The sequence below is a fragment of the Lutra lutra genome, chromosome X, assembly GCF_902655055.1.
Source record: "Lutra lutra chromosome X, mLutLut1.2, whole genome shotgun sequence".
NCBI classification, from domain to species: Eukaryota; Metazoa; Chordata; class Mammalia; order Carnivora; family Mustelidae; genus Lutra; species Lutra lutra.
In genome coordinates, this window is record NC_062296.1 from 376,891 (window position 1) to 400,712 (window position 23,822).

A 23,822-nucleotide genomic window follows, 5' to 3' on the forward strand; every position below is an offset into this window, starting at 1 on the left:
ATTATAACTATTATTTTAATGCCTTTTATTTTCCCTTTAAAGGGCCAGATGGTCATGTGACTAAATATGATTTGGATTGGCTGGTGAGAAACAGCTATGAAGGGCAAAAACAAAAGGTCATCCAACCTAGAATCTTATGGAATGCTGAAATCTATCAGCGAGCCCAAGTTCCATCTGTAGATTTCCAAAGCTTCTTAGAAACCAATGAGGGATTGAAGAACTTTCTGCAAAACTTTCTGCTGTATGGAATTGCATTCGTAGAAAATGTCCCTCCCACTCAAGAACACACAGAGAAGTTGGCAGAAAGGATCAGCTTGATCAGGTAATTTATTAGTTTCTAATATCTATGGTAATTGATTTGTAGAGCATCAACACCAGTAAAATAAGTTAACAGGGTATGGCCACCCTGTTTTTAATCCAGAATATTTTGTGTCCTGAATAAGGGGATTCCCACTTATAGTGCTTTATTTGAGGCCCAAATTTCTAATCTCTAAAGACACTTACATGTTAAATATGATGACTTCAAAGTCATTGGTATATTTTTTGTGCCTAGTGGTCCTCAAAGTACCAGGTATCATTGTACACTCATGACTAGCACTGACTTTGAGTAAACAGAACCAGGTAGTAGTCTAAGTTCTACCCTCAAGCAATTGTGTGAACATAGACAACTCCATTACATACATACCTGTACCCTTCACCTGCAGCCCTGGCCTCAATTTTCCCATCTGATCAGTAAGAGGGTTGAATAAGATGGTGTCTAAAGATCATCCGGTTTTGACCTATTATGATTCCCAAGGCTTGATTCAGACACTAGTTATTAATAATATTGCCTTACACTATATAGCGTTTAACCAACATATTCACACCCGTATTTTATTCCCTGTTCTGCTGATGAGCCACTTGAGACACATATAATAAGTAAGTGGCTTGCCCAGGATTGCTCTGCTAGTAAGAAGTAGAACTGGGATTCACCAGGGACCTAAGATAGTGGCATAGTAGGAGGATCCTAAGCTTGCCTCATCCCTCAAACACAGCTAATTAACTATCAATTCATTCTGAATACCCAAGAAATTGACCTGAGGACTGATAGAACAAACTGCACAAGTAGAGGGAGAGAAGAGGCCACATCGAGGAAGATAGGAAGTAAAAAGACATGATTTGGGGGAGAAATAAATAGTGAGTGCTATGGAGGGGCAGGAGCCCTGGTTGTAGAGAAAAGCAAGGGAAGTGGAGTGCACAAGGATAAGCATAAGGAGAATAGTTGCCCAAAGCCATTGGCTGGGAAAACAAGAGGGGCCAATTTTCATGAGTTTCTGCAACCAGCTGGTCTCAAAGACTTGTTTTAGAGGTCCACAGGCTTGACTGGGCTACAGACCCAAAGGCACTGCTCCTGTAGAGAAGGCAGGCAAACACCAGAGCAGACAGGGCAATCTGATGATTGCCTAAGGCACACAGGGAGAGATTGTTTGCTCTTCTTGGAGCATATCTGGGAGAGGTGGCTTTGCTACTCTGGGGACAAAAGAGCCACAGGCATCATTTCTCTCCCCCATACCTCAGCATAGGTCCAGAGACACCTGCTGAAAGCAGCTAATCCAGACATTGGCTGTTTAATCAGCTTTAGTCCAAATTCCATGCCTCTGTGCTCTGGCATGACTGCCCTTCTGGGTCAAACCTGCATCAGTCCCAGTATGGCGAGACCATCCCCCAAAAGACCAGCTCAGATCCCCACCACACCTGGTCCCTAAAGATTGGAGTTTTAACTAGTCAGTAGGCTTGGCTGATATAAAGCCCAAAGTGCACTATGCTGTTCTAGGCAGGCAAAGAACCCAGGGACAGTGTAAAAACACCAATCTGAAAAATACCTAGAACACGTGAGGGTAAATTATTCACTCTTCTAGTAGTGCTTCCGGGAGAGCATGGATTCCTGTCACCGAGGACAAAGGAGCTGGCTGGCACCATTTCCCTCTCCCATCCCTCTGTGTAAACCAACTTCAGTAAACAGCCCAGTGCCCACACACTGGCTGCCTGACCTGCTTACCCTACATCCCACACCCCCACCCCTGCACTCTGCTGGTATTGCTTTTCTCCTGCAAGCATGCCTAAAGACCAGTACAGCAGGCCCCTTCCCCAGACCAGCAGAAACCCCTGCATGCACCATGTCTACCAGCCAGAGAGTTCTGCAGGGCTTCAGTTCTAGTGGAAGTGGTATCAGGTCTCTAACAAACAGACCAGAACACACCTAGTTAAAACTCACACATTCTGGTCAAGGTCCAAACACTGCCAACTACAGACAAGGAGAAACTCTGCAGAAGACTGACTTGAGGGATAGAGCAGCCAAAACACAGTAGCAGAGTGCATACAGCACAAACCAGAGATACTCCCTAAAACACCCAGCCCTGGACAATATATGACCTCTTCTTCATAAAGCCATTACTCTCAAGAGCAGGAAATATAATAGGCCTTCCTGGCAGAGAAGAAGACAAAGACCTAGACAAAATGATAAGACAGAGGAATTCATCCCAAAAAAAGAACAAGAAAATGTCACAGCCAGACATCCAAGTGAGATACATATCAATAACATGCCTGATGGAGAATTTAAAACAAAAATCATAAGGATACTCACTGGGCTTGAGAAAAGAATGAAAGACTTCAGGGAGGCCCTTACCACAGAGATAAAAGAGTTAAAAAGCAACCAGTGAGGAATGAAAAACACAATAACTGAGGTTCAAAACTGGATGTAATGACCACAAGGATGGAAGAAGCAGAGGAATAAATAATGATATAGAAGACAAAATAATGGGGCACCTGGATGGCTCCAGTGGTTAAACATTCAACTCTTGTTTTCAGCTCAGGTCATGATCTCAGGGTCATGAGATTGAGCCCTGCATCGGGCTCCTTGCTGGGAGTAGAGCCTGCTTAAGATTCTCCTTCTTCCTCTGCCTCTCCCCCATATCTATGTATCTATATGTCTCTCTCTCTCTCTCTCTCTCTCTCTCTCTCTGTGTATCTCTTTCTCTCCCCTCTAGAAATGTTTTTAAAGAACACAAAATAATGAAAAATAATGGAGCTGAACAAAAGAGAGAAAGAAGAATTATGGAATAGGAGAATAGATTTAGGGAACTCAGTGATTCCATCATGTAATAATATTTGTATCATAGGAGGCCCAGAAGAAGAAGAGAGAAAAAAGGGGGCAGAAAAGGAAATAATAGCTGAAATTTTCCCCAATCTGGGGAAGGAAACAGACATCCAAATCCAGGAGGCACAGAGAATTCCAATCAAAATCAACAAAAGCACCCCAATACCAAGGCATACTGTAGTTACATTTGGAAAATGTGGTGATAAAAAAATCCTAAAAGCAGCAAAACAAAAGAAGTCCTTAACTTACAAAGGAAGACCCATAAGGTTAGCTGGCGATCTCTCCACAGAAGTTTAGCAAGCCAGAAGAGAGCGGTGTGATGTATTCAGTATGTTGAATGGGAAAAATCAACAACCGAGAATACTCTATCCAGCAAGGCTATCATTCAGAATAGGAGAGATGGTTTCCCAAACAAATGAAAACCAAAAGAGTTAGTGGCCACTAAACCAGCCCTGCAAGAAATATCAGAGGAGACTCCAAAAGTGACAAAGACAGGAAAGGATCAGAGAAAATCTCCAGAAACAATGATAAAACAAGTAATAAAATGGCAATAAATACCTATCTATTGATAATTACCTTGGATGTAAGATAACTAAATAAATGCTCCAGTCAAAAGACATAGAGTGTCAGAATGGATTAAAAAAAAAAAAGCAAGACCCATCTATATGCTGCCAATAAGACTCATTTTAGACTTAAAGACACCTGCAGATTGAAAGTGGGGGGATGGAGAACAATTTATCATGCTAACAGACATGAAAAGAAAGGTAGACTAGCAGTACTTATATCACAAAAACTACACTTTATTTTTTTTTAAAGATTTTATTTATTTATTTGACAGACAGAGATCACAAGTAGGCAGAGAGGCAGGCAGAGAGAGAGGAGGAAGCAGGCTCCCCGCCGAGCAGAGAGCCCGATGTGGGGATCGATCCCAGGACCCTGGGATCATGACCTGAGCCGAAGGCAGAGGCTTTAACCCACTGAGCCACGCAGGCGCCCCAAAAACTACACTTTAAACCAGACTGTAACAAGAGATGAAGAAGGACACTCTATCATAATAAAGGGGACTACCCAACAAGAAGATCTAACAATTGTAAATATTTATTTGCCTAACTTGAGAGCATCCAAATATAGAAAACAATTAATAACAAACATGAAGGAACTTATTGATAATAATGCAGTAATAGTAGGGGACTTGAACACCCACTTACAGTAATGACCAAATCATCTAAACAGAAAATCAACAAGGAAACCAGGGCTTTGAATGACACGCTGGACCAGATGGACTTAACAGATGTATTAGGAACATTCTATCCTAAAGCAGCAGAATACATATTCTTTTCATATGCACGTGGGACCTTCTCCAGAATAGATCACATACTAGGTCAGAAATCAGGCCTCAACAAATACAAAAAGATTGAGATCATACCATGCATGTTTTCTGACAACAACACTATGAAACTTTAAGTCAATCACAAGAAAAAATTTGGAAAGACCACAAATACATGCAGGTTAAACAACATGCTACTAAATAATGAGTCAACCAGAACATCAAAGAAGAAATTTTTAAAAATAACTGCACAAATGAAAATGAAAACATGGTAGTCCAAAACCATTCAGATACAGCAAAAGTGGTCATAAGGGGGAAATACATAGCAATATAGGCCTACCTTAACAAGCAAGAAAAATATCAAACAACCTTATACCTAAAGGAGTTAGAAAAAGAGAAACAAATGAAGCCTAACACCAGCAGAATGAGGGAAATAAGAACAGAAATAAATGATATAGAAACTAAAACAATAGAAGAGATCAATGATAATGGATCTGGTTCTTCAAAAAATTAATACATGAAAATGAGGGCCATATGCTCCCCAATGTTCATAGCAACAATGTCCACAATAGCCAAACTGGAAGGAGCTGAGATGTCCTTCAACAGATGAATGGATAAAGAAGATGTGGTTCATATATACAATGGAATATTACTCAGCCATCAGAAAGGATGAATACCCACCATTTGCATTGACGTGGGACTGGAGGAGATTATGCTGAGTGAACTAAGCAGAGAAAGTCAATTATCATACGGTTTCACTTACTTGTGGGACATAAGGAATAGCATGGAGGACATTAGGAGAAGGAAGGGGAAAATGAAGGGCGGTAATCAGAGGGGGAGAAAAACCATGAGAGACTGTGGACTCTGGGAATCAACCTGAGGGTTTTAGAGGGGAGGGGGTGGGGGGATGGGTGAGCCCAGTGACGGGTATTAAGGAGGGCACAGATTGCATGGAGTTATCCACAAACAATCATAGAACACTACACTACATCAAAAACTAATGATGTACTGTATGGTGACTAACATAACATAATTAAAAAATTATAAAAAGAAAAAGAAAAATTAATACAGTTGATAAATCCCTAACCAAACTTAACAAAAAGAAAAGAGAAATGACCCAAATAAATAAAATCACAAATGAGAGAGGAGAAATCACAACCAACACCACAGATATATAAACAATTATAAGAGAATATTATGAAAAATTATATACCAACAAATTGGACAACCTCAAGGAAATGGATAAATTCCTAGAAACATATAAACTACCAAAACTGAAACAGGAAGAAATAGAAAATTTAAACAGACTGATAATGAGCAAAGAAACTGAAACTGAATCAGTAATCAAAATCTCCAAACAAACAAAAGTCCAGGACCAGACGGCTTCCCAGGGAAATTCTACCAAACATTTAAAGAAGAGTTAATACCTATTCTTCTCAAACTATTCCAAAAAATAGAAATGGAAGGGAAACTTCCAAACTCATTCTATGAGACCAACATTACCCTGAATTCAAAACCAGACACACTCCACTGAAAACAGAATTATAGACCAATATCCCTGATGAACATGGATGCAAATATCTCAATGCAATACTAGCAAACTGAATCCAACAGTACATTAAAAGAATCATTTACCATAATCAAGTGGCATTTATTCCTGGGTTGCAAGTGTGGTTCAGTATTCACAAATCAACCAATGTCATATACCACATTAATAAAAGAAAGGATTAGGACCATATGATCCACTCACTAGATGTAGAAAAAGTGGAAAAAGCATCTGACAAAGTACAGCATCCATTCTTGAGTAAAAACTCTTAACAAAGTAAGGAGAGAGGGAACATACCTCATCATAATAAAGCCCATATATGAAAAAGCCACAGAAAATATCCTCAAAAGGAGCAAAACTGAGAGCTTTTCCTCTACAGTCAGGAAGAAGACAGAGATGGTCACTCTGACCACTGTTATTTAACATAATACTGGAAGTAAGTCCTAACCACAGCAATCAAACAACAAAAAGAAATAAAAGGCATCAAATCAGAAAGGAAGAAGTCTTACTTTCACTATTTGTAGATGATGTGATGTGCTATGTAGAAAACCCAAAAGATTCCACCAAAAAATTGCTAGAACTGATACACGAATTATAAAATTGCAGGGTACAAAAGCAACATACAGAATTCTGTTGCGTTTCTATACCCTAATAATGAAGCAGCAGAAAGAGAAATCAGGGGATTAATTCCATTTATAATTGTACCAAAAACAGTAATGTACCTAATAATAAACCTAACCAATGAGGTAAAAGATCTGTATTCTGAAAATGATAAAACACTGATGAAAGAAGTTGAAGATGACACAAAGAAATGGAAAAACATTCCAGGCTCATGGATTGGAAAACATTGTTAAAATGTCTATATTATCTCAAAGCAGTGTACACATTTAATGCAATCCCTATCAAAATACCACCCGCAATTTTCACAAAATTTGTATGGAACCATGAAAGACCCTGAATAGCCAAAGCATTCTTGAAAAAGAAAAGCTGGAAGCATCATAATTCTGGACTTAAGTTGTATTACAAAGCCATAGTGATCAACATGGTATGGTACTGGCACAAAGTAGACACAGAGATAAATGGAACAAAATAGAAAACCCAGAAATGATTCATCATTTTCACAATCAGGTGTCTCGAGGTCTTTCTAGATGCTATGATCTTGGAGGGAGACCTTTCTGCCTCTAGGACTCGAATGCTGGTTCCATTCGCCAGATTGGGAAAATTTTCATGGAGAATTTGTTCAACTATATCTTCTAGTCTTTCTTTCTTCCTCCTCCCCCTCAGGGATTCCAATAATTCTGGCATTGGAACGTTTCCTGGTGTCATTTATTTCCCTAATTCTCTTTTCATGGCTTCTAAGCTGTTTGTTCCAGGCCAACTCCTAATCCTTTTTCTCTATCAGTTTGTCCTCTAGATCACTAATTCTATCTTCTGCCTCAGTTACCCTAACTGTTAGAGAATTTAGATTAGATTGGAACTCATTGAGAGCATTGTGAACATCATCCCTGATGGCTTTCACTTCTGCCCTAATCAATTCCATGTTGTCATTAATGGTTTTCTCCAACCTAGCCATGGCCTGGATAATTGTTACCCCGAATTCCCTTTCTGACTTACTGTTTAAAAAAAAAAAAAAAAAAACAGAAATGAACCCACAACTCTATCAGTTGTCAAGTAATTTTCAACAAAGCAGGAAAGAATATCTGATGGAGAAAAGACAGTCTCCTCAACAGGTGGTGTTGGGAAAACTGGACAGATCCATGCAAAAGAATGAAACTGGACCACTTTTTTACACCATACACAAAAATAAATTGAAAATGGATGAAAGTTCTAAATGTGAGACAAGAAACCGTTAAAATCTTAGAGACAACACAGGCAGTAACCACTTTGACATTGACCATAGCAACTTCTTACTAGACAAATCGCCAGAGGCAAGGGAAACAAAAGCAAAAATGAACTATTGGGACTTCACCAGGATAAAACCTTCTGCAGAGCAAAGGAAACAATCAACAAAACTAAAAGTCAGCATTCAGAATGGGAGAAGATATTTGCAAATGACGTCCGTGATAGAGGATTAGTATCCAAAATCTACAAAGAATTGTCAAACTCCACACTGAAAAACCAAATAATCCATTTAAGAAATGGGCAGAAGACATGAATAGACATTTTTCCAAAGACGTACAGATGGCCAGCAGACATATGAAAAGATGCTCAACATCACTTATCATCAGGGAAATACAAATCAAAACTACAGTGAATTATCACCTCACACCTGTCAGAATAGCTAAAAGCAACACAGGAAAGAACAGGTGTTAGTGAGGATGTGGAAAAGGCAAACTGTCTTGCACTGTTGGTGGGAATGCAAGCTGGTGCAACCACTCTGGAAAACAGTATGGAGGTTCCTCAAAAAGTTAAAATAGAGCGAAATAAGTCAATCGGAGAAAGACAACTATCATATGATCTCCCTGATATGAGGGAGAGGAGATGCAACATGGGGGGTTGAGGGGGTAGGAGAAGAGTAAATGAAACAAGATGGGATTGGGAGGGAGACAAACCATAAGTGACTCTTAATCTCACAAAACAAACTGAGGGTTGATGGGGGGAGGGGGTTGGGGGGGGTGGGGTTATGGACATTGGGGAGGGTATGTGCTATGGTGAGTGCTGTGAAGTGTGTAAACCTGGCATTCGCAGACCTGTACCCCTGGGGATAAAAATATATGTTTATAAAAAATAAAAAAAAATTATTAAAAAAAAAAAAAGTTAAAATAGAACTACCGGGGCGCCCGGGTGGCTCAGTGGGTTAAAGCCTCTGCCTTCGGCTCAGGTCATGATCTCAGAGTCCTGGGATGGAGCCCCACATCGGGCTCTCTGCTCAGCAGGGAGCTGCTTCCTCCTCTCTCTCTGCCTGCCTCTCTGCCTACTTGTGATCTCTGTCTGTCACATAAATAAGTAAAATCGTTTTTAAAAAAGTGTAAAATAGAACTGCCCAGCAATTTGCACTACTAAGTACTTACACATAGAATACAAAAGTACTAATTCAAAAGAATACATGCACCTCAATATTTACAGCAGCATTATCAACAATAGCCAAATTATGGAAAGAGCCCAGATGTCCATTGATGAATGAATGAAAATATGTATATATACACAGTGGAATTTTACTCAGCTATAACAAAGAATGAAATATTGCCATTTGCAATGATGTGGATGGAGCTAGAAAGTAGTATGCTAAGCAAAATCAGTCAGAGAAATAAAAGTACCATATGATTTCAATCAGTTGTGGAATTTAAGAAACAAAACAAATGAGCAAAGTGGGGGAAAGGGAGACAAACCAAGAAACAGACTCAACTATAGAGAAGGCACTGATGGTTACCAGAAGGGAGGTGGATGGGGGGATGGGTGAAATAGGTGATGGATGTTAAGGAGGGCACTTGTGATGAGCACTGGGTGTTGTATGGAAGTGTTGATTCACTATACTGTACACCTGAAACTAATATTAAAATGTATGTTATCTAACTGGAATTTAAATAAATATAGTTTGACAGAGAGAGAAATCACAAGTAGGCAGAGAGGCAGGGAGTGAGAGAGGAAGGCAGGCTCCCGCTGAGCAGAAAGCCCAATGCGGGGCTCAAACCCAGGACCCTGAGATCATGACCTGAGCCAAAGGCAGAGACTTAACCCACTGAGCCACTCAGGTGCCCCTTAAATAAATACTTTAAAATTTTTTAACAAATTTTTAACAAATAGTGTGGTGTAGGGGCACCTGAGTGGCTTAGTCAGTTAAGCGTCTGACTCTTGGTTTTGGTTCAGGTCACCATCTCAGGGTCCTGGGATCAAGTTCCCCCGTGGTGTGCTTCCTCCTCATCAGGGAGTCTGCTTCCCCCTCTGCCCCTTCCGCTGCTCATGCTGTCTCTCTGTCTCTCAAATAAATAGATAAAAAAAATTTTAGTGGTGTGGTACGTATAACAGCACTAATGGAAGATGTTCACTAATAAAATGTTGTTAGGGAAAAGGAGGAATGCCTGGGTGGCTCAGTCAGTTAAAGCATTTAACTCTTGGTTTCATCCCTGGTCATGATCAGGGCCGTGAGACTGAGTCCTGTGTCAGGCTGTGCACTAGGCATAGAGTCGGCTTCAGATTCTCTTTCCCTCTCCCTTTCCCCCTCCACCCTCCATATCTCTCTCTCTCTCTAAAATAAATAAATAAATCTTTTTTAAAAATTTTTTTAAAAAAAGAACTAGGATTCAGATAGCTCAGGTTTCAGTACTTTCCTTTTACTTAATAAGGGCCAGATATAGCTCATTGTATAGCAAATAGAATGCTGGGTCATTTGCCTTATCCTGGTACAGCATAATCAACATTTTGTACCATTCAGTCTCAAACAGGTTTTAAGAACTTTCAAGTGCTGGTAAGCAAACAATTGAGAGGGCTTTAGAGATTATAGTTCATGAGGAAAACCATTTCCTGTTTGGACTTTGAGGGTTTGAAAATAAGATGAACTCTGAAAGCTAAAGAATTAAAGTGACCCTTGGTCAGATCTGAGCCACCAGGAAAATAAGTATAAAATAAAAATCTATGATGTATACCTTAAAGAGAGATACGACAGTGATACAGCATCTCATTAAATACTTGCTAACATAAACTATCCTTTTCTCTTTTTCTTATTCTTCCATGTCTAAAAGATGGGTGAGGATCTATATTAATCACTTCTAAAAGCATCTGCATAAAGGCATCTTTTTCTATGCAAGGAAGGTGAGCACAGGAAAAAACCATGAATGTGAAAGCTATTAAAAGTAGGCACATAGGGGTGCCTGGGTGGCTCAGTGGGTTAAAGCCTCTGCCTTCAGCTCAGGTCATGATCTCAGGGTCCTGGGATCGAGCCCCACGTTGCGCTCTCTGCTCAGTGGGGAGCCTGCTTCGTCCTCTCTCTCTGTCTACTTGTGGTCTCTGTCTCTCAAATAAATAAATAAAAATCTTTAAAAAAAAAAAAAAAGTAGGCACATAAAAAGAGGGGGATAATTCCCTAAGCTTTCAGACTACATTATACAGTTGACCTTTGAACAATGGGGGCACTAGGGGAACTGACCTCTCCCACCCCCACACAGTTGAAAATTCATGTATAACTTTTGACTCCCCAGAACTTAATTAGTAATAGCCTACTGTTGACTACCAATAAGTCAACTAGCACGTATTCTATATGTTGTATGTATTCTATACTGTATTCTTACCATAAAGTAAGCTAGAGAAAAAAAATGTTATTAAGAAAATCATAAGGAAGAAAAAAAATCATAAGGAAGAGAAAATATATTTATAATTGTATTTATTGAGAAAAGAATCCATGTATGAGTGGATCCATGCAGTTCAAACCTGTGTTGTTCAGGAGTCAACTCTACTTGCACAGTTTTCCCCAACTTCCTAAGATATTAATCAGTGACAGAATCGTTAAGACTGGTGGGATGTTCAACTATCATCTACAACTTATAGATGGAAATCTGGAGCCAAAAAAATCTATTGTGACTTGTGAATAGTTAAAGAAGTTATTCAAGTTGTGAAAGACAAGAATAAAACTTTCAATTAGCTAAGTCTTCCTTCATTTGACTTGACAGAGAAACCATCTATGGGAGGATGTGGTATTTTACTTCAGACTTTTCCAGGGGCGACACTGCATACACCAAGCTGGCTTTGGACCGGCACACTGACACGACCTATTTCCAAGAGCCCTGTGGGTAAGTGAAGTAGAATTTTCCATATTAGGGTCTTTACATGTGATGGCCTTGAATAATTTCTTTATTTTCTTAAATTCCATTAGCCAACATATGGGACATCATTAGTTTCAGATGTAGTATTCAATAATTTATCAGTTGCATATAATACCCAGTGCTCATCATATCATGTGCCCTCCTTAATGAATAATTTTTCTGTTTTCTATTTGAACCAAGATAATATCTGCTGCTACTGATATGTGTGACTATTTCTTTTTCTTCTCTTAGAAAGATGATCATTTTGAAAAATCTTTAGCTCAGTCTTCTTTGGACTTAAAAGAATAAATTTTTTTGAAATGATTGAGAATACACCTTACTATATAAATGGATCTTAACTTTGTTTAATTTGCATTTTTGTCAAAGTAATTACCAACAACTTACAAAAAAAGTGTAATCATTAATTTTGGAATTGTACAATTTTCTTATATTTAGTTATATTGCAAAGGGGTCAGTCTTTTAAACACAGCTTCTTTGGGTCAGTATTAACAGGAATTTGAATCCAAATTGTAAGAAGTTGGAGAGGAGGAATTAGTGAAAAAAACCTTTTTTCACATGGAATCAGAAGCTGCTGAGCCAAAGTTATACCATATTTTTCCCCAGCTTTATTAATATGTAATTGACATATAACATTGTTTAAAGTTAAGGTGTACAATGGTTATATATTATTATTACCACCATAGCAAACAGAAAATAGATCTTAAATGACTCCCCACGAAAATGAACTGATAATTATGAGACACAACAGATAAATACCATACTCACCTACTGTTTACCACTTACTAGAGATACCTGTAGTTATTTTGTTACTGATCTTGCTTCTGCCTTTAGACGATGAGCCTGAGGCACAAAGATATTATTAAAGTGAGTGTACGTATGGATTTGTAAAGACAGTATGAGAGGGTGATAATATGCAATTGATTGTGCTTACATTGATTTTCTTTAAAGGTTTGGAACAGGGAGCGGTGGGTTAGGGGATAGGAAAAGAATAAATGAAACAAGATGACATCAGGAGGGAGACAAACCAAAAGAGACTCTTAATGTCACAAAACAAACTGAGGCTGGCCCAGGGGAGGGGTGTAGGGAGAGGGTGTTGGGTTATGGACATTGGGGAGGGCATGTGCTATGGTGAGTGCTGTGAAGTGTGTAAACCTGGTGATTCACAGACCTGTACCCCTGGGGCTAATCATACATTATATGTTTATAAAAAAAATAAAAAATTAAGGGTTTGGAACTTAAGAATATTTGGTTCATGAGAGGAAGAATAAAGCAAGGTTTAGAGATCCTTGTCAATGTTACCAGTATATGAAGCTCCCAACAGCCCTCCATCCTCATTCTAGGGAGTGCAGAAGGAAGAAAGAGGAAATGGGATGGGAAGCATCCGGACAGAGGTTGACATTCAAATATTGAGTATTCTTTCCTCTTTGACCATTACCAAAGACAAGCAGTTAAGTTGTCTTTGCCTTTAATTTAAACCTTTCTAATCAATGACAAGGACCAAGTAAGTACATGAGCAATATAGCAAGAGTGGTTAAGAGCTCAGGCCATGTCATTAAGAGATCTGGATCTGTATCCCAGCTGTAACATATATTAGCTTTGTGATCTTGGACAAGTAACTTAATTTCTCTATGCCTCAGTTTCTTCATTTGTGAAATGGGACTAGTAATAAGACCTATTCATTAGTATTGCTTAGGGATTACATTACATGATGTATTTAAAGCATATTTAAAGCATACTGCCTGACACATAATAAGTGCTCAAAAAATGCTATTATTATTACTATTATTATCATCACTTTAGCCATTATCATCATCATCATCAACATTGTTATATGCCTTGTCCTTTCAAAAGTTACCTTTGCCTTTACCTTTTGGATATCATCTTCTCCAGCATTGTTGGAGATTGCTCTCTCCTACATCTTCACCCTTTCATACCTATTGACTCCTTCCTATCAGCTTCTCATATCTTCTTTGGACTCTTTCTCCCTCTAGCTATAGCCTTGCTTTATTCTTTCCCTTCTCAGCTAAACTTATTAAAAGAATCATCTACACTCAGTGTCTTCATTATCACTTCCCATTCACACCACAATCCATAGTCAGCTAGTTTATCCAACCCCTTCCAATTAAAATTACTTTCTTTAAGGTCATCTGGGAGGCTCGGTGGGTCAAATATCCAACTCTTGATTTTGATCAAGCCCCACATGGGCTCTGTACTTAGCGGGGAGTCTGCTTGAGATTCTCTCTACCCTCTCCCTCTGCCCTTCTCCTACCATATGCTCACTCTTAAATAAGTAAATAGATAGATAGATAGATAGATAGATAGATAAAATCATTCTCTCTAAAGTCACCAGCAACTAACTTACTGCCATACTCAGTGTGTACCTTTCAATCTTCCTCTTACTTGACCCCAGGGCATGCTGTTAACCACTAGCTGTTTTTAAATACCCTTTCTTTTTTAGTTTTCCTCCTAGATCTCCGACCACTTTTCTTAAGCATCCAGTGATGGCTTATTTTCTTCTGTCCATGTCCTAGATTTCCTGTTTGTCATCCTTTTCTTACTTGAAATGATCTCTCCAAATGACTTTTTCCATGCTCTTGGCTTTAGCTACCACCTACAAACTACAAAATCCACCTGTCTTCTGGGTTAAAAAGTCTTGACCTAGAAGTTTCACAGAAAACTCAACAGTCCAGAACTGATGTTTCTCATTTTAACTGTATGTATATTAGGTTCTCCTTTATTTTATTCCTTCTCTCTGCATTCCTTTTTTTTAACTTTTTTTACTTTGTTATTTACTTCTATTTTTTCTAAATTACTATTAATTTTATTTTCCCCTTATTAATTTGAAACTTCTGCTGTAATTTTCCAGCCCTTTAAATCCCCTTTCCTTTCTCTGTTAACATTTTCAGCCACATATGACTCAACTATTTCAACAGGGCCCCTAAACTGAAGTTCTTCCTCAAACCCTCACACCCCCTCATTAAGATCAATTACACTTTTGTCTGCATTCTCCATCCCAGCAAATGACAAGTTGTCCAAGTGAAAAACGCGAAATCATTCTAGATTTGCTCCTTCTTCCTCTGCTACATTTAATCAGTTATCAAATCTTGTCAGTTCTACTCCTATGGTATCTCTTTGGTGTGTCTTTTTTAATAACACCCTTCTCTAAGCTCAAACCCTCAGTACTTTCGTCTACTTTGGCTACCACGTTGTCTTCTACATTTTTTATCATCTTCATTCCCACCAGTCCATCTCCCATACTATCATCGTAATCTAGTCTTAAAAAATGTTAATGTGACCATAGAGTTTCCCAGTTTAAAATCCTTTCATGATTCTCTGTGCTATGCTGACAGGCACTTCTTTCTCTCTTCCTTAAATATATTTTGTAAATTGTGGCCTCTCTATATCTTCTATACAACTTTATTATAGTGCCTATCATATGTTAGTGGTAATTATTTCCTTCATGTTTACCTACTAGACTGTGGGCTTTTTTAAAACAGAGAGTATATCTTATTCATGCCTTTATTCCCAGGGTCTGCTTGTTCATATTTTAATTCATATTGAATATGTTTAGAAGAAACCTGTAGTGGAATTAATATTTCAAAGCACAAAAGTATAACTGAGTATAAGGAAAAACAATTAACTTGGAAATGAAAATGATATAAGTAGATTCAATTATTATTTCATATATAATTTTCTAATTTGATATATTCTCTTTTCTGCACTAAACAGAAGAATTTAATTTTTTCCCTGTTTAGCATTCAAGTGTTTCACTGTCTTAAGCATGAAGGAACAGGTGGCAGGACACTGCTGGTAGATGGATTCTATGCAGCAGAACAGGTACTTCAAAAGGCACCTGAGGAATTTGAACTCCTCACCGAAGTGCCACTGAAGCATGAGTATATTGAAAATGTTGGAGAATGTCACAACCACATGATTGGGGTTGGGCCAGTCTTAAATATCTACCCTTGGAATAAAGAGCTGTATTTGATCAGGTGAGTACCGAAGAACTATCTGCCACTATAATGTATTTACCAATTATTAGCCTTCAAATGATTAGCTTAATGAAAATACCTAAAATCCTTGTATTGCCCACATTTTAATCTTGCTATTTTATAGCCTTTATTAGTATAATTTCTGTTCTATTATACTTCCCATGGAAAAATAAATAGGCCAACAGGTAAATAATATTAGATTTGGAGGGAACAGATGTTTGAGATAGTATTTTAAAATGAAAGCACCATTGAAATCACAGTTATTAAACTGTGCTTACTGACCAAACAGGTAGAGTACCCAAAGGCATGAAAACCACAACATTTGTAGCCCAGATCTATGCAAATCTCCTGGCTTGTATATCTAATAGTCTACTAGATGTTGCACTTAAATATCTTGTAAGATCATAAAGCACATCATATTCAGAATTGAACTCATCATCTTCACTTATTTCAAGCCTGCTTCTGCCCACCCAGTTGCGAGGATAAAAATAAATTGTTGCCCCTGCCTATGCCCCAGGATTGTAATAAGAACTACGCAAATACTAATTCCCTTCCACTGGATAACCTTCTCTAAAAAACTCTACCTTAGTCATCTCTTGTATCTCCATTGCCTAGAACAGTGAGTAGATATTCAGTACTTTTTCCAACATTTGATTATAAACATTTTAAACATATCAAAAAGTTTAAAGCATTTACAGTAAAACCCATAGACCTACCACCTAGATTCTACCAGGAAGTTATTACTATGCTTGTTTTATTACCTGTCTATCTACTTATCTATCTGTCTATCTAGTTAATCTTATTTTTGATGCATTTCAAAATTGTACATTGTACGATTATACAAAATACATTGTAGCTATGACTACATGTCCCCCTAAATACTTCAACATTTATATCTTTAAGTAGAGTTCAGTATGTTTACAAATGTTTAAGTTTGAAATTAAATTTACATGTAATTACTTTTTAAAATATCAAATATATACTAGTTGAGTTTTGATAAATGCATAGACCTATGTAAGCTAAACCCCTGTCAAGATATAGACTATTACCATCACTGCAGAAAGTCCCCTTATACCCTTTCCCAGTCCAACCTGTACACTCACCCCAGAGGAGATCACTGTTTGATTTTTGCCACCATAAATTAGTTTTTCCTGTTCTAGAAATTCATACCGTAGAATAAATCCATTTTTTATGACTAAACACCTGAGCTGTTTCTAATTTGGGATTATTATGAATAAAACTGCCGTGAGCATTCATAGAGAAAAGTATTTTTGTAGATACGTGTTTTCATTTCACTCAGGTAAATAGCTAGGAGTGGAACTTCTGAGTCATGAAATGGGTGAGTATTTGTCATAAAACAGCTGCTGGAACTTTTACTAAAGTAGATGTTTCATTTTACATTGTCATAAACAGTGTATAAAAGTTATAGCTGCTCCATATTGTTGCTAATACTTGGTGCTGTCAGTCTTATTAGTTTTAGCCATTATAGTAGTTGTCTCTTTGGGGGTTAATTTGCATTTTTTTTTGGTGACCAATGATGTTGAGCATCTTTCTGTATGCTTACTGGCTATTTATGTATCTTCTTTTCTGAAGTGTCTGGTTTAATCTTTTGCCCATTTTTTATTGGGTTGTTATTATTGAGTTCTAGGAGTTCTTTATATACCCTGGTCACTATTTCTTACCTGATATATATCTTAGGACTATTATTTTCTAATCTGTAGCTTACCTATTTCTTTTAAACAGTATGTTTTTATGAGCAGAAATTTTTAATTTTAATGCAATTTAATTGAGTAGTTTTTTTCTTTAATGATTATTGTTTCTATGACCTGTAAAAGGAATCTTTGCCCCCATGACATGATGACATTCTGTGTTTTCCAAAGGTGTTATAGTTCTATTTTTTACATCTAAATCTGTGATCTATATCAAGTTAATTTTTTCTGTGTTATGAGGTATGTGTAGAAGTTCATATTTTTTATATGTGAATATCCCGATATTATAGCCTCATTTGTTGAAACGACCTTCCTTTCCCCCATTGAATTGCCTTTGCAACTCTGTCAAAAATGAAATGACCAGGGGCACCCGGGTGGCTCATCAGTTGAGCATCTGACTGACTCTTGATTTTAGCTTAGGTCATGAGCTCAGAGTCACAGGATCAAGCCCACATCAGGCTCTGCACTCATCAGGGAGTCTGCTTGTGGATTCTCTCTCCCTCCCCCTCTCCCCTTCCCCCTGCTTTTGCTAGCTCACTCTCTCGCTCTCACTCTCTCTCTCTTTTAAATAAATACATAAATACATAAATAAACCTTTTTAAAAAATCAAATGACCATATAAACGTGGGTTTGTCTCTGGGAGCTCTATTTGATTCCATTATCTATTTGTGGTTCCTTATCGCAGTTCCATACTCTCTTGGCTACTGCAGGTTTACAGTAATTTTTGAAGTCAGATAATATGTTTGTCAGCTTCGTTCTTTTTCAAGATTATTGTAGATATTCTAGATTAGGGGTCTACAGATTTTTTTATAAAGGGCTAGATAGTAAATATTTTAGGCTTGTGAGTCACATGGTCTTTTTTAAAGATTTTATTTATTTGTTTGACACAGAGAGAGAGAGAGCACAAGTAGGCAGAGCAACAGGCAGAGGGAGAAGCAGAAGCTCTGCAGGGAGCCCGATGCAGGACTCCATCACCCTGGGATCATGACCTGAGCCAAAGGCAGACGCTTAACTCACTGAGCCACCCAGGCACCCTAGTCATATGGTCTTTATCACATCTACTCGGTACTGTTGTGGAAGCACAACAGCAGCCCTAAACAATATCTAAATGAATGAGTGGGCCTGCATTCTGATAAATATTATTTACAAAAATGGGCAGTGGGCTGGATTTGGTCTACAGACCATAGTGTGCCAGTCCTGGTTCTAGATTCTTTATGTTTTTATATAGATTTTAAAATCAACTTGTCAGTTTTTAGAAAAAAAAAAGCCTGCAGGGTTATGATTGGTATTGCTTTGAATCTGGAGATCATTTTGGTGATAACTAACAAACTAAGAGTTTTTAGTCTTCCAACCCATGAACCTAATCTATCTTTCTATTTATTTAAGTCTTTAATTTCTCTTAGCAGTGTTTTGTAGTATTGAAGATACAGATCTTATATATCTTTTGTTACTTTTATTCCTAAGTATTTTTATATTTTGATGGTATTATAAAATAAAATTTTATTACTATTTTCAAATTATTTGCTGCCATTATATTAAAAAAATCAATTCCTTTTTAAATTTAGCATTGTATCCTATAACCTTGCTAAAGTAATTCATTAGTTCCAAGTTTTGTTTTTTGGATTTCTTAGGATTTTCTATATAGAAAATCATGTTGTAAGGATAGTTTTCTTTTTTCCTTTCCAATCTGTATATTTATTCATTTGTTTTTCTTACCTTACTACACTGGCTAACGCCTCCAATATGATCTTAAATAAGAGTGGTAAGAGCAGACATCCTTAGGATGAAAGTGTTCAGTATTTTGCCAGGTAGCATATTAGCTATGAGTGTTGGTGGCACTTAGGTGGCTCAGTTGGTTAAGCAGCCAACTCTTGATTTTAGCTCAGATCATGTCTCTGGGTCCTAAGATCTGTCCCCATGTCAGGCTCCACATTGAGCATGGCATCTGCTTGAGATTCTCTCTCTCTCTTTGTCTCTCCCCCTGCTTATGTGCCCTCTCTCTCTAAAATAAAATGAATCTTTTTTTAAAGGTGATGTCTTTATCTGCTGGATGAATTTCCCTTCCAGGTTCCCTGAGATTTTTTTTTTGAATCACAAATGGGTACTGAATTTTGATAATGTCAATTATCAGTAGAAACAATTATGTCATTTATCTTCTTTATTCTGTTAATACATTAATTACATTAATTTCAAATGTTAAGCCAACCTTATACTCTGAGAATAAACTGTACTTGATCATGATTTATTACTATACACACACAGTGTATGTGTGTGTGTATGTGTCTGTATGTGTATGTGTGTGTTAATAGTGTGGGTCCAATCAAGAGATAAATATCACACAGTAGTTTCTTATTGTTGCTAATTTTTAAATTTTAACTGCAGAATAACATATTGTGTTATATTAGTTTTAGGTTTACAATATAGAGCTTCAACAATTCTATAAATTACTCAGTGCTCATCATCAGGGAAATACAACTCAAAACTATGAGGACATATCGCCTCATACCAGTCAGAATGGCTAAAATTAACAACACAGGAGACAAGCCTTGGTGAGGATGTGGAGAAAAGGGAACCCTCACGCTGTTGGTGGGAATGTAAACTGGTGCAGCCACTCTGAAAAACAGTATGGAGGTTCCTCAAAAAATAAAAATAGATCTATTGTATGATGCAGCAATTACACTAGTAGGTATTTACCCAAAGAATACAAAAATACTACTTCAAAGGGATACATGCACACCAATGTTTACATACACACCAATGTTTATAGCAACATTATTTACAATAGCCAGATTATGGAGAGCCCAAATGTCCATCCATCAACTGATGAATAGATAAAGAAAGTGTGGTATGTGTATGCAATAGAATACAATAGAATATTACTCAGCCATTAAAAAAATGAAATCTTGCCATTTGCAATGATGTAGATGGTGCTAGGGAGTATTATTCTAAGTGAAACAAATAAGACATGAAAGAGAAATAGCATATGGTTTCACCTCTATGTGATTTAAAGAAACAAAACAAATGATCATGGGGGAAAAAGAGAGAGGAAGACCAAGAAACAGACTCTTAATTATAGAGAACAAACTGATGATTACCAGAGGGGTGGTGGGTGGAGGGATGGGTGAAATAGGTAATTAGGATTAAGGAGTGCACTTGTTATGATGAGAACATGTTGTATGGAAGTGTTGAATCACTATATTGTATACCTGAAGCTGATATTATACTGTATAACTTAACTGGAATTTAAATAAAAACTTTTAAAAGGGGGGGAAAATGTTCCTACCACTGATGCCATAGAAATTACTACCTGTGCTCTGTGCTAGGATTTATATGGTCTCAGGTCTCACATTAGGTCTTTAAACCATTTTGCATTTATTTTTGTGTATACTGTAAGAAAGTTCTCCAGTTTCATTCTTCTGCATGTGGCTGTCCAGTTTTCTTAACACCATTTGTTGAAGAGACTGTCTTTTTTAAACTGGATGTTCTCTCCCGTTTTGTCAAAGATTAGTTGACCATAGAGTTGAGGGTCCATTTCTGTGCTCTCTATTCTGTTCCACTGGTCTATGTGTCTGTTTTTGGGCCAGTACCATACTGTCTTGATGATTACAACTTTGTGATACAGCTTGAAGTCCGGAATTGTGATGCCTCCCACTTTGCTTTTCTTTTTAACATTCCTTTGGCTATTCAGGGTCTTTTCTGGTTCCATACAAATTTTAGGATTATTTGTTCCAGCTCTGTGAAAAAAGCTGATGGTATTTTATTAGGGATTTCATTGAATATATAGATTGCTCTAGGTAGCATAAACATTTTAACATTTGTTCTTCCAATCCATGAACATGGAATGTCTTTCCATTTCTTTGTATGTTCCTCAATTTCTTTCATGAGTGTTCTATAGTTTACTGAGTACAGATCCTTTCCCCCTTTGGTTAGGTTTATTCTTAAGTGTCTTACCGTTTGGGAGCAATTGTAATGGAACTGATTCCTTGATTTCTCTTTCTGCTGCTTCATTATTGGTGTGTAGAAATGCAACAGACTTCTGTGTGTTGATTTTATACCCTGCCACTTTGCTTAATTCCTCTATCAGTTCTAGCAATTTTTGGTTGGAGTATTTTGGGTTTTCCACATAAGAGTATCATGTTATCTGCAAAGAGTGAGAGTTTGACTTCCTCTTTGCTGATTCGGATGCCTTTTATTTCTTTTTTTGTCTGATTGCTGAGGTTAAGACTTCTAGTACTGTGTTGAATAGCAGTGATGATAGTGGACATCCCTGCTGTGTTCCTGACCTTAGGGGAAAAGCCCTCAGTGTTTCCCCCATTGAGAATGATATTCACTGTGGCCTTTTCATAGATGGCTTTTATGATACTGAGGTATGTTCCTTTATCCCTGCACTGTAAAGAGTTTTAGTCAAAAAAGGATGCTGTACTTTGTTAAATGCTTTTTTTGCAACTATTGAGAGAATCATATGGTTCTTATCCTTTCTTTTCTTAAGTTAGTGTATCACATTGATTGATTTGCAGATATTGGACCAGATATTGCAACCCAGGAATAAATCCCACTTGGTCGTGGTGAATAATCCTTTTTTTTTCTGTTTTATAATCAATTGTATTTTTGTTGGTTTGCTAGTGACATTAGAAATATTATAGCATGATGTTTAATTTCTAATTAACAGGATTTCTTTTTTTTTCACTTTCAGTTAATCTTTTTTTTTTTAGCATAACAGTATTCATTGTTTTTGCACCACACCCAGTGCTCCATGCAATCCGTGCCCTCTCTAATACCCACCAACTGGTTCCCCCAACCTCCCACCCCCCGCCACTTCAAACCCCTCAGATTGTTTTAGAGTCCATAGTCTCTCATGGTTCACTTCCCCTTCCAATTTCCCCCAACTCCCTTCTCCTCTCTAACTCCCCTTGTCCTCCATGTTATTTGTTATGCTCCACAAATAAGTGAAACCATATGATAATTGACTCTCTCTGCTTGACTTATTTCACTCAGCATAATCTCTTCCAGTCCCTCCATGTTGCTACAAGAACCAAGATGCCCTTCAACGGACGAATGTATAAGGAAGATGTGGTCCATATACACTATGGAGTATTATGCCTCCATCAGAAAGGATGAATACCCAACTTCTGTAGCAACATGGATGGGACTGGAAGAGATTATGCTGGGTGAATAATCCTTTTAATGTACAGTTGGATCCTGTTAGTCAGTATCTTGGTGAGCATTTTTGCCTACATGTTGATCAGGGATATTGGTCTGTAATTCTCCTTTTTGGTGGGGCCTTTGTCTGTTTTGGGGATCAAGGTAATGCTGGCCTCATAGAAAGTCTTGGGAAGTTTTCCTTCCATTTCTATTTTTGAAACAGCTTCAGAAGAATAGGTATTAATTCTTCTTTAAATGTTTGGTAAAATTCCCCTGGGAAGCCATCTGGCCCTGAGTCTTGTTTGGTGGGAGATTTTTATTATTACTTCAGTTTCTTTGCTGTTATGGGTCTGTTTATGGTTTTCTATTTCTTCCTGTTTCAGTTCGGTAGTTTATACATCTCTAGGAATACATCCATTTCTTCCACATTGCCTAATTTATTGGCATATAGTTCCTCATAATATGTTCCTAAAATTATTCGTATTTTTTCAGTGTTGTTTGGGACCTCTCCCCTTTCATTCATGATTTATTAATTTAGGTCCTTTCTCTTTTCTTTTTGATAAGTCTGGCGAGGGGTTTATCAATTCTTTCCAAAAACCAGCTCCTAATTTTACTGTTCTTTTGGTTTCTATTTCATTATTATCTGCTCTGATCTTTATTATTTCTCTTCTCCTGCTGGGTTTAGGATTTATTTGCTGCTCTTTCTCCAGCTCTTTTAGATGTAAGGTTAGTTTGTGTATTTGAGACCTTTTTTGTTTCTTGAGAAAAACTTGTATTGCTATGTACTCCCTCTAAGGATCACTTTTGCTGCATCCCAAAGGTTTTGAACAGTTGTGTTTTCATTTTCATTTGTTCTCATGAATTTCTTTAAATTCTTTAATTTCCTGGTTGACCCATTCATTCTTTAGTAAGATGCTCTTTAGTCTCCCTGTATTTGAGTTCCTTCCAAATGTCCTCTTGTGATTGAGTTCTAGCTTCAGAGCAGAAAATATGCAGGGAATGATCCCAGTCTTTTGGTACCAGTTGTGACCTGATTTGTGACCCAGTATGTGATCTATTCTAGAGAATGTTCCACATGCACTCAAGAAGAATGTGTATCCTGTTGCTTTAGGATGGAATGCTCTGAATGTATCTGTGAAGTCCATCTGGTCCAGTGTGTCATTCAAAGCCCTTGTTTCTTTGTTGATCTTCTGCTTAGATGATCTGCCCATTGC

At 37.6% G+C, this 23,822-nt stretch overlaps 1 protein-coding gene across 8 annotated transcripts in view; it reads left to right on the forward strand.

Moving 5' to 3' along the window:
- TMLHE (trimethyllysine hydroxylase, epsilon) overlaps positions 1-23,822 on the forward strand; it is a 92,078-nt gene that overhangs the window by 39,198 nt on the left and 29,058 nt on the right. For 5 of the 8 annotated variants that reach the window (XM_047715722.1, XM_047715724.1, XM_047715718.1 and 2 more), the window contains 3 exons: positions 43-322; positions 11,613-11,732; positions 15,521-15,757. In XM_047715722.1, the coding sequence (XP_047571678.1) occupies positions 43-322; positions 11,613-11,732; positions 15,521-15,757 (637 nt within the window). Of the gene's footprint in view, positions 1-42; positions 323-11,612; positions 11,733-15,520; positions 15,758-16,157; positions 17,018-17,057; positions 17,850-23,822 lie in introns of those variants that run through there. The other 3 variants (XM_047715721.1, XM_047715725.1, XM_047715723.1) reach the window with 3 other exon arrangements.